The sequence below is a fragment of the Vespula pensylvanica genome, chromosome 3 (genome assembly GCF_014466175.1).
Source record: "Vespula pensylvanica isolate Volc-1 chromosome 3, ASM1446617v1, whole genome shotgun sequence".
NCBI lineage: Eukaryota > Metazoa > Arthropoda > Insecta > Hymenoptera > Vespidae > Vespula > Vespula pensylvanica.
This window is the reverse complement of record NC_057687.1, coordinates 2,186,603-2,199,208: the sequence shown is the minus strand read 5'-3', so window position 1 is coordinate 2,199,208 and position 12,606 is coordinate 2,186,603. Positions and strand designations below refer to the sequence as shown.

At 32.2% G+C, this 12,606-nt stretch overlaps 1 protein-coding gene across 1 annotated transcript; it reads left to right on the top strand.

The window, feature by feature from the left end:
* The first annotated feature begins 1,028 nt into the window (after positions 1–1,028).
* LOC122628198 (potassium voltage-gated channel subfamily KQT member 1-like) lies at positions 1,029–9,623 on the top strand. Its single transcript, XM_043810214.1, has 3 exons — positions 1,029–1,255; positions 3,963–4,145; positions 9,442–9,623. The coding sequence occupies exons 1-3, from the start codon at positions 1,162–1,164 to the stop codon at positions 9,621–9,623; spliced, it is 459 nt and encodes a 152-aa protein (XP_043666149.1). The 5' UTR covers positions 1,029–1,161.
* The last annotated feature ends 2,983 nt before the right edge of the window (positions 9,624–12,606 follow it).

Genomic DNA, 12,606 nt, shown 5'->3' with positions numbered 1-12,606 from the left:
TTCAAGTTAAGTAAATAATGAGAAGAATTTTCGACTTTTGATCTAAGCTTGAAAATAAATTATCATCTGAAATTAATTTTTAACTTAATTCCATGTAGCTTTAAAGTCACGAACTTATATTTCTTTATTGTATTCAGTTTTATTTTATTTTATTAACACAAATTTAATTATTACTTCATATTTTCAAATGTTTTTTTAAGTATAAATTATATTTAGTATAACCAAATTATACTAGTATACAAGTATACAAATTATATAGTATACAAATACTATACTAGTATACAAATTATATAGTATATTTTTGTTGAAACGAAAAAAAATTATGTTACATGCTAAATGCACGTGATTGTGTAATTACAAGATACGAATGTTTAATGTAGTTTAATTCTCAATGATACGCATATGCGACGATTAAATTCTTTGTTAAATTACGTAAATGAAAAAATTGTAAAAGATTTTCTTAAATTATTTCCATTGAAATATTTGGTGATTTGAAATAAAGCTGCTATAATATCTGTCCTCTAATCATTTTTGAGAGAAATAATTTTTAACACATAACGACGATCGAATCGTAATTTCTTTTTTTCTTTTTTATCTTTCAGATTTCCAAACTATTAATTTGGGGTGCGTGAGGTAGCGGTTTTAACCGAACGGAGGAAAATTTCGCTATAACAAGTTGGAGAATTGATCGATTTTGGTGAGCGGGGTATGGTCTCAGGTGCGACGGCGGGGCGATGACGCTCTATCACCGTCCACCGTCATCACCAGGAGTCCCCCAGGACTCACCCAGCTTCCTAAATCTAATCCCGTACCCTATCCCGATCCCAATAATCTCGACAACGAGGACGTATCGTCTCTCCCGTCGATCGACAAGGACGACGTGGACGACGACGAGGACGACGACGAGGACGACGACGAGGACGACGACGACGACGACGACGACGACGACGACGACGACGACGACGACGACGACGACGACGACGACGACGACGGCGGCGGCGGCGACGGCGACGGCGACGGCAACGGCGACGACGACGACGACGACGACGACGACGACGGCGACGGCGACGGCGACGGCGACGGCGACGGAAACGGCGACGACACCGCCGAAGACGAGAAGCGTCGCGAAGACGGACGCTACGTGTTCGTTCGCGAAAAGGTATGAGAGATCGTCCTCATCGTTATCGAGAACATCACGGACAGGCCATGCCCCTCGAGGAGGTCCAAGGATTGTTACTTCCACCCTCAAGAACAGGCGAGTATTTATCTAACTTATTCTATTTTATCATATTCTTCTTATTAAGATAATCATCAAGATAATAAGATACAATATATTAAATAAATGAATGTAAAAATTGAATTGTTATAAAAAGTCGGACATTTAATATAACAGATTGGAAAAAGGATGACCATAATTTTCAACTCGTTTATTTGCTTTCGTTATAAATTCACTTTTTCTTTTTTTTAGGGTTTAAATTCTTATACGACTGAAACTACAATTTTTACGGAGAGATCTGGTTAATCTGTAGGAGTGTTATAAAGACGGCGTTCTACTCGTTAAATTTACTTTCGTATTTTAACGAGAGTTATATATTAGTTGGATAGATCCAACTTAGATAGAATGTTTTGGATTGATCGTTTTATTTTAATATTTTCGAATGTTTTGGATTGATCGTTTTATATTAATATTGAAATTTTCTTTTGTTCCGAGTTTTCCCGGTTATAATACCGTCGTGATTGCCCCGAGGTATAGCTTTAATTACCTCCGCACATAAATGCACATGTGTCTCATTATAATACTACATATCTACTTGAATGCTGTATAAGCATACTACAAATGTCGAATAGGTAAACACTAACAACAAGATGTTGTAGCTCTTGTCAAACTGGGTCATTCAAAGTTGTCTTCAATGGATCCCACACACTGGTCGTGCGGTCGAGAGAGCCTCGGGAAACAAGTACCAACCCAGTGGCGATTTATATGCGTTTCGTGACTTCTACTTCGCTCTTTCCAGTCGTCTTTTCATAAGATTCTTCAAGTTTTTAAGAGAATAAACTTTGTTTTTCTTTCTTTTATCTTTTTTCTTTTTTTTCTTTTTCTTTTCTTTCTTTTCTTTTTTTCTTTTTTTAACGCATGGCGTACGTTGCATACGTACGTTGACGTTTGTCCGAATTCTTAGTAGAACAGTGAATACTTTATTTAATACGTTCACTGTCCAGTGACCCATATATATAGGTCAAGATAATTCTTCACTCATACGTGGCACAGGATTATTCACAAAAGTGGATAATCTCTATACCGAAAGTCCAGCTCCTCATGACTTTACATATGAAATCAAACTTTTCATACGTCACGAAAACTTTTATTTAAACAATTCACGACTTCAATATCTCTCTAGAATCAAAGTCTTTGAATTCTTTTTCATGATGATGCTATTTTTAATATGACTTCAGATAGATTTACGTCGCAGTATTATTATATATATTATTATTATATAAAATATATATAAAATATATTATTATTATAATTAGATAATTATCAATCGTGTTTTATTTTTGTTTTTCCTTTTTCTTTATTATTAAGTTTATCTGTCTCTGACAAAATTGCAAGAAGTGAGAAGTATTTCACTTGCAATTGCAAATGTCTAAGAGTTGAGAATCCTTTTATTTTATTGGAAATTTAGTTTTTAATATAGGAAAAATAGTGGATTTTCTATTCAGAGATTCTTCTTTCCCCTCAACGCGTATCTGCTCCATAAAATACGAGATACAAGAAGCGTTCGCCGCAGATTGCAACATCATAAATAATTTTCCCGAGAATTTTGCTATCTCTCTTTTTCTCTCCCTCCCCCCCTCTCTCGTTCGCTCGCTCGAAAATCGATCGTTAAATCGATCAATCGTACGATTACGTTTCTGCATCGAATTATCTTCTTTCTTCGAGTCAACGAATCTCCTCTCTCTCCCTCTTCTTCTCCTCTCTTTTTTTCCCTCCTCCCTCTCTCTGGCGTTCTGTGTCGGTGAACGATGAATACAAATCATCCTCCACCTCCTGTCTCTCCATCTTTCGTCGCACGGTTAAACGGATTCAATTTTAGCTTGGTTTACCCAAGAGAAGAGAGGATGGGGGATGAGAAAATGACACCGAGGTTAATTACCACTTACTCGACATCGTCGAGAAGTGCCGATGATTCTGCCTTCTCTAGACGAAATCAACACTTTTTCTATCTAATTTTGTCCACTTTGTTTAATCTTCTGTCGTAATCAAATTACGTATAACTGTAAGAAATATATTCAACTTATATTATCTGAAATATGTATATAGGTTGATGATCAAAAATAATATTACAAATGTAAATTTGCATTTTTATTCTTCATTTTTTTCTCCCCTTTTTCTTTTTTTTTCTTTCCTTTTCTTTCTTTTTTCATTTACACTTAAATGTTTCATTATAACAACATTTGAAATAACATTTTCGTTCTTGCAAATATTTATTTAATTATATCAGAGCAATCTTCGCTTTGTTTTACATTCCACAACGGTTCGTTTATATTTGATCCGTCGATCGATAAGATTTTGTGGTTTTGTGATATGAAGAAAAAAACTAATTGTAAGTAGTAGAATGAATTTTCGATAAGCCAGCTCGAATTTAACACATGTTTCGCAATTGATATCCTTTCGGGTTTTCTCGTTTGAATAAATGATAGTGAGTCTTTAATCACGTTGCGAAGCTCGATTTAATTCGAATTAGTAGGGGATAAAGAGATTAGAATTAGATACACAACTCGCATGTAGATATTTTGTATTTTTATTTTATTAATTTGAATTTAAAATTTTTTTGTCTTTTTCTTCTTTTTTTCTTTCTGTTTTATGAAAATATCATCTCTTTTAACTTTTTTTAAGAAGTTTATATTCCAAGAAGCCCAAGAATTGTAAACTTATCAAGGTTTATTATGTTTTATGATAGGTAACCGGGGACCTCTGAATGTGACGATTGTACAGGTGGGAAGAGGGAACGGGGCAAGTACTGGAGATGGCGGAAGTGATTTACTGAGATTGGAGCCGCCATCGGATTTAAGACCCGCACCATCGCCACTTTCCGATACCAGTACCACCTTGCAGTCCGACAACAATGATACCTTTACCGGAGGTAAGAGATATCGAGTCTTAACTCTTTCTCTTTTCTTTCTTTTTTTCTACCTTTTATACAATTTAGATGAGAGAAGAGTGAGAGCAACATATACTTTTTATTGTTATCCTGATAATACAAACCTGTTCGAATAATAATTTGTGTAGAAATGATACTTAAAAATTATCTGATTCTAACAAACAGTCTGTATCTAGAAAGATGTGTTTTATCGAAAAAAAATAACAGGTATTATACCGCTATTTTTCGATTGTATCTTCATATTGTTGTAAAAATATAAAATATTTATTATAACTTTTTATTACGGTCATTATTAGTATAATTATTATTTGTTTAATCTTTAGGGATTAAGCATACTCTTAATGACTGATCAACATCTAAAACTTGAATGTATTATGACAGAGATATTAATATCGATATTAAGTTCCTACGTTGAAGTTACTTTTAGATAAAAGCGAGATTATCAACTAGATTTCAAATTATCATCATCATCACTATCATCATCATCATCATCATTAGTATTATTATATTATTGCTATAAAATTATTACATTATGCGTTGGAAGGAATTATGTGAACTCCTGTTTTATATCATATTGTTATATTCTTCTACAATAATTTAGTTATATAAAATGGGGAATAGGGTTCGACGGTTAAAACATCGACTGTTAACCTCGGAAGAGGAGAAGGTCGAGATGTGTGTCTTCAGATATTTACTGTGAACGAATCACTACGAAGCCTTCCATTAATTGCAATTTTCTTCGAGGGGCCTCTGTGTGTTCCTTAAATATTGACGATGAAGCATTGGCTTACGCGAGGATCATGGATGGTAGGGATGCTCAATGACGTCATATCCTGCTGGCGGAAGCATTTCAGAAAATAGTTCCTCTGTTATAAGCAGGTTACCGAGGGTGTTTCGACGAGAAAGGATTTTGAAGATGATATTATAGAAAATAATTGCTATCATTCACGACGAACGATTTCATTCCAAAAAAAAAAGAAAAGAAAAAAAAATGAAAGAGGAAGAAAGAAAAAATCCTTTTCTCTTGGAAACTTTAATCCTTCCTCAAAACGTTAAGTACATTAAAATATTTAATATTTACGGAACTGTTATCACATTATTTATCACGAATTTAGTACACGAAAATAGAAATTAATTTTCGATACCTTGATTGCCGAATCGATTTTGCATTAATCGATATACGTACTCAGATTCAGCTTTCGTAATTGTCGATAGATAAAAGGATAAAGGAGAATTCGCTTTATCATAATCTTTACATTAGATTTTATAATTATTAGAAAATATACTTTTACTCTTCTAAATGTTACAAAAGAAATTTGAAAAATATAGTTTTATATAAAGTACTCAAAATTGAATATTATTACTTTCATAGTACTAAAAGGAAATTAGAAACTTATATTAAACGAATCTATTATACGATTTTACAATATAATTCATAAATTGTTCATACAATTATTAGTATCTTCATTGTTCTTATACGCAATAATATAATACACGTTATAGCATTCAACGGGCTAACAATAAGAGTAATTGAGAAGCTAATTTTAGGAAAATTTTCTATCCGTTTTTACAATAGAATTCATAATGTGTTTACATACAATTATTACCATTTCGATTGTTTTAACATATAACAACATAATACACATTATAGCATTCAAGGTGCTAACACTAAGAGATAACGAGGTGCTAAGTTTAGGAAAATGTTTTTATATAATGTTACAATAAAATTCAGAAAAGTGTTCATACAATTACTATTATTTCGATTATTTTGATGCATAATAATATAATAGATTTGTTATACTACATCATAACGATTAATTATCGCGATTTTTAGTTATGGCGAATTTTAATTATGGCAATTTTTAATTATAGCTATTTTTAGTTATAGTAATTAGGTATCTACAAAATTGAATTAAAAATAAAAATTGAATTATTGAATAATCATTAGCGATAAAGACGGTACTCGTCGTCGTCTGAGATATTCTAAACACTATCGATTATAGTTATAAAGAAATATTTTAGAAAATTTGTTTTAATACAACTGACCGTGGCCTTGCTGAGAGAGTCAAGATTAATCGGTGGATCGATCTATCGTCAAAATGAATTTTGAAAGATGTATGGAGTAATCATTAGCAATAAACACGGTACTCGCTTGTCGTCTTCGATAACGTAATATCGGATAATTCAATATTTATAAATGACATATTCTATTCGAAGAAGAGTATCGACGAATTAATCGAAACCTCTCGAGTCGTTCGATTGCTTCGAATTAGATCGGAATTAGAGAAGAGGAACTGACGACGATAGTGAAAACAAAGAAGGAATACGATCGGGTTTTTATGTGGAAACGTAAAACGAGTGTCATTCTGTAAAAGTGTTTAAGTCGTATAAATTAAAATTAACTTAATTGTTTCGTTCTTCTTTAACGTTGCTGTGCCGTGTTTAGAAGATAGACAATAAAATTAATGAGATTAATCGAGAGAGAAAGAGAGAGGGAGGGAGGGAGGGAAGGAGAGAAAAGAAAGAGAAACATATACTAACTACCTTACCGTTAAATGATTCCCCAGAGGAAAAAAGAGTTTTATGATTACGATTAGGAACACAATTAAAATTTTTAGTGAAATAATTTAGTGAGCTCTTCTTTCTCTCTATTTGCTCATGCAACGTTTTCATTATTGTCATCATCGACTTATGTACATACGTCAGGGTAATTAGATAAGATATTATTTTCATGATTTGAAGTAAGCCGTGCATGGTCAACACTAACTTAATGCTAATTGGATTGTGAATGTTGTCTGGTGGTTGTCGAAGTTGTAAGCCGAGTTGTTAAGCATTGTTTCTATCTTATTTAGTTGCTTCGTAAACAGTAATCTTTGTGACGTGTAATGTAGAATAAACATTGTTTTTTCTTCTCTTTTTTTCTTTTTCAATTGTTTCCATTTGTTTTTCTTATTTCTTCTACGAATACGATGCTTGTTGTTGATAACAGTATAAGAAGGAAATAAAATAAAGTAGGATGACGAAAGAAGAGGAAAACGAACGATCGGTGATATAACGTGACTTTGTGTGACGTCATTCAAAGACAAGGAAATAAATGGAACATACAAAGTGGAGGCTCGTAAATATCTTTTGGCATATCCTTTACGTACTATGCAATCTAACGTTATGAACAAAACAGTCTTCGTGATCTCTTACGAAAATGATGGGAACAACAATAGTACTGGTCGACGTTCGAATTTCTACAGAAATTCCAGCATACGAAAGAAGACGGGATCGAGAGAAAATATAAGTATCATCCATTACCACGTTATATCACATGCATTTATTCTGTCTCTTTTGTTTTTAAGATGGAATACTTTTATCAATTTTTTTTTCTTATCCTTTTCTTTTTTTTATTCCTTTTCTTTTTCTCGACAAATCGATATATTTATAAAAAAATTCTTTTAATGTAATAAAAATACATCGTTTTAGAATATTAAAAGAAGTAATATATATATCATAGGAAAATATATTGCTTTCATAAGCTACAATGCGTTCGCCGTTAATTTCTGATCGGCAAACTTTATCGCTCCAACGAAACAAAAATAAATTTTCGGTTGAATGGAATTTTTCTAATGAAGACATTATATATTGTCTTAAATATATAATTGCATAGACTGTAATAATATAAGTTCAGTTTTGGTCGCAAGAGAAGGTTTTTTGAAAAAAAAATATATAATATGATGTAACTTTGAAGAAAATAATTACGAAAAGTTAGCATAAAAATGATTAATTCCTTCTTGTTAAAAATCAATATTAATCTCGATAAAATTTTGCGTTCAATTGAAGAAGACAATGTACTAGAAATCATTTAAAATCGTTAAGTAATTCGGTTAAAAATTCATTGGGATGTAGTTTGCGTTCAATTGGAATAACATAATATAATCATGATAAAATATGTTGATAAATATAATTCCGAATAATTGTTCGAATAATTGTATATAATTTAGGTATATATATATTTTTAAGATTTTAATTATATAGAAAATATTAAAAGAAAAAGTTTCCCACTTTTTCTAATCGTTAAAATGTTTTTTTTTTCTTTTTAAAATCTAATTGAGGATAAGAAAGAAGATAGTTTTCTTTATAAAAACCAATTGCTATTTATTCCGAATCGAATCTCATTGGTACTAACAGACCCTTAGCATTGCAAATTGGTGTTCTTTATAAATTTGTCATTCGAATGAATGGGGAAGGTAATATGTTCTTGATAAGGAAAGATGCGGGTTAAAAAAGATAAGGAAAGATGCGGGAGAAAAAAGAAGAGGAAGAAAGGAGGGAAAAAATGAGGAAGATAGGAAAAGGGAAGGGGAAGGATCGTAGTACTACATAGACGGAATTTCAAGGCCAAGCTAAAGGTTATTTGAGGGAAAACACAAAGTAATAAACAACTTTATTTTCGAACTTCCAATCTTTTATCTCCTTTTGGTTCTTCGTTGGAGGCAGCACTTATTCTTGGCTCTCTCTCTTTCTCTTTCTCTCTCTCTCCCACTTTATCTATCCCTATCGTGTTCAATCCATTGGCCTCTTATTTATTTGACTGCAAGAAAATCTATGCGACAATTCGATAAAAAATAGCAGTTCGGGTATATTGAATGATCTTTGAAACGAAAGGAACCAGGATACAAATTGAATTAACCACGGCAAATCGATAAATGTGTGCGTTAATAGATAGGTACATACATATGCATTAACGTACGTAATTATCATTATCTGTTCAGGGCAGTTATTTATAATTGTCGATGAATGAAAAAGTATCGTAATGTAGGTGTAACTTAATGGGAGGACTCATTTTAGATGTAAACATAAGTATTAGAATCACAACTGAATATTGTTTAAGAATATAATAGCGAGCACGAATGAATGAATCCAGCTGAAAAAGCTCTTCGCTTGTAAAAAAAAATATTATTTTATTTATAGGTATTATTTATTTTATAAATAATAATATTTTTTTACAAGTTATGTGTGTATGAATGTAAATAATTAATTACTTATATAATTATACAATCTCATATTTTATTATTTTATCTCGTTATATAATTAAATAATTATTTTTTAAAAATAATAATATTATATATATAATAAATATTATCTTGATTATTTTTTCAATCTTATTTAAATTTCTCAAGATTTTTGAATTAAGTAAGAAACAAAGAAAAATGACCGCCTTCTGATCTCAATTTACGTTGAAAATTTTTATTGGAGATGACTTATTTATTTGAATTTCACGATTTTTCAGGTGTCGATCCTAGGCTATTGTTGGGTGGCACTGGAACCGGAGGTGATCGTAATACGTGGGAGGGTCGTTATCATGTAAAGGAACATCGCCGTGCTGGAAAAGCAACCTTCCAGGGTCAAGTTTACAACTTTCTGGAACGTCCCACCGGCTGGAAGTGCTTCCTGTATCACTTCTCTGTGTGAGTACTATACCTAACATCTTTAATAATTCTTCTATGTACCCGTCGATCTTTCATGGAAAATTTATCACAACGTTGGCCGTACAAGTCGCCATTATTATTAATGTACGTTTTACAAGAATGCCTGATGCTAAAAGAAAAAACAAAGGATTATGAAGAAAGTGTAATATGATTGTCCTGGGAAATGACATACATACCAAGTGAATCATTTAAAATTGAAATCATAAATATCTTGATTTCTTTTGATGTTAGACGAAGAATTGTTTTTCCTTCTTTGGAAAAATATGCTTGATTCAAAGGGGCCTGATACAATAGGGAGGAAGAAGAGATAAAAAGTTAAACTCGGAGATCATATTTTTCGAAATACAAGAAATATCATCGATGCTATTATTTACGAAGGAACTTGATATTTCTTTCCTCGTAGGAAATTGATAAAGAATTTTTTCAAGACGAATTTAATATATTTGTTCTCTTGCGATCGTTGCATATTAAATATTTTAAAGTTTTATTATATTTCAAAGTTTAATTCCTACAACGGACCTATTTACAGGAATTTGTTTTTATTATAAACGATAACCGAGATACTCGTATTAACACTACTAAGTTTGAATATTATCACCCGATATAATTACGAACGACATTATCTAAAGTGATACGTCATGTTGCGAGTTAGAAAGAAACATTATTCGATTATTCGAATGACAGAGTTATTTTTTCTTATCAAGTTTGTTTTTACGGCGTCTTCGCCGGTTGGTTTCCCCCTGTAACGATAAAAACGGCTGATGTATTCGGTCGATATAATCATTGGAAAATGAGATTTCTATAAATACAATCGAACGTGTCTCTAAGCTTCGACTCCAATCTACGGAAAGGAATTTCGTCGTATCTCATGAATAATTGCGATGACTACGAAGGTCTGCTGCTGCTACTTCGGGAAACTGCCTTCGCTCGTGTTTAATGCAACGTTGCTTCGTCATCTTCTTCAATTATCGATTAACTCGAGGAATCATTTATCCGCGTATACGTGGTGATCACGATTTTCGATAATATCTCGTTGGAATCGTACATTGTAATTTCCATCGAACTTGTCTCTCTTAAAATTCTTTTTTATGATTAAGTTCTTTCTCTACCTTTCAACATCGTTTCATTGATCATCAATTTATTACCCTCACTTATTATGCATATACACGTGCACAGTATACGTACACAGGCGCGTGCGCGCCCGTGTATGTCATCTACATTCGGCAGTAAGAAGATCGATGGGACCTTTTAATATGTATTCGTTCATTATCAATGAATTTACTTGATCTATGAGTAGAATATACTTAAATCTCTTTAGAGAAATTAAATTGTTTTTACAAGACGAGTGCATATTTTTTTGCATGTAAATATTTATATATGCGTATCTTCGTAATTGTTATATTCTTAAATTACATATTATCCGTCCTTTGATATTTTAAAAACGTCATACGAAATGTTTAGAATCATCTTTCCCTTGCTTCTTATCAGAGTCAATTTAACTTTCCAATTTAACTTTGTCTCGTTTTATCGCGTTCTTTAGAGACAATAGTTGATAGATTATATGAATAACCAACCAAGTGGGTACAGGGAAATACAGAATTCTTGTTCTTTACCGAAAGGATATATCTCGCAATAAAGTTAAAGTATCTTAGAGTGTCGAGGAACATATGTACAAAGCGAGAAGTTGAAGTACGCTTTTCAAATCGATTATATCACGTATACACGTGGGTGTCCGCGTTTTATATCGTAGAACCTCATTGTCGTGAAATGCTTTTTCCGGCTACGTGACTGAAATTTCTACGGATAGATGGCAGTCTATATACGGGCAACTACCACTTGGTCTGATCAATATCCAACTTGTATCACTTATCGAGTGTACGTACAGGAATCTGCTATTACTGAACACATATGTGACCTGATTAAAACAGCTTATTTTAAAAGAATCATCAATTTTGTTTTTTCGATTAATATACCTATTTGTATAGATTAAGTTTATCAAAATTTGTTGAAAGGTAATGAAATAAAATAATAATAATAATAATAAAAGAGAAGAAAAAGAAGGAAAAGAAATAGATATAAGAAGGTTTAATTGAATTTGAAAATGTACATTAAACGTTATGTGTATGTATTAAACGATTTTTTTCTATAATATTGGAGGATATTAATCGAAGGATGGTTGGTTTTATTTTAAATAAATATAAAGTTAAATTATTATTCGGCAAGAAGTGGGGAGGGGAGAGGGACACTTAAACCGAAGACAAAAGCTGGCATTACGGAAACGTTTGTTCGTTGGCTGGGTCGCAAATAAATTTAACGTTACTAGTGCTCGTAACCTTCCGCGGTTAGTTTTATGTGCGCGCGCGCCCACATACACACAGCGCGTTGGTGTGTGTGTTTGTGTGTATATACGTGTGTATATATGCATGCATGTATAAAGTACATATGTATATTGCATATGGGTCACGAGCAAAAAGAATTTACTATTTTATTCATATTGAGGGGCATATATTGGTTCGTGTTCAGTATGGATATTTTAGCCGCAACACGTGCCGTTTCTTTTCGGACCAAATCGACGTTATCTATCTAGGTTCTCATCTCCATTACTTGTATTATTTTTTCTCAACAATGTCTGGCATAGAGTTATGTTGTTTTCAAACCAACAATGGTTTACTATTGAAAGATTGAAGCAAAACAAGAAGAAAAATAAGAAAGAAAATTATGAAATATCAGGACATCTTTTCTTTCTCTCTCCCTTTTTTTCTTTTTATTTCTCTCGTTCTCCTTTTTTCTATTCTTTCTTTCTTTTTTCTTTTGTTTTTTTTTTATTTCGATAAAATTACATACTCGATTCTAGGAACTATGTAATTTTTGTAACACGGAATTGTGCATTTTCTAGAAAGATGTACGTAGGTTATACAGAAGGAGAATAATTTTACGGATTTCTCGGAGTAACGTGTATGGGCCGG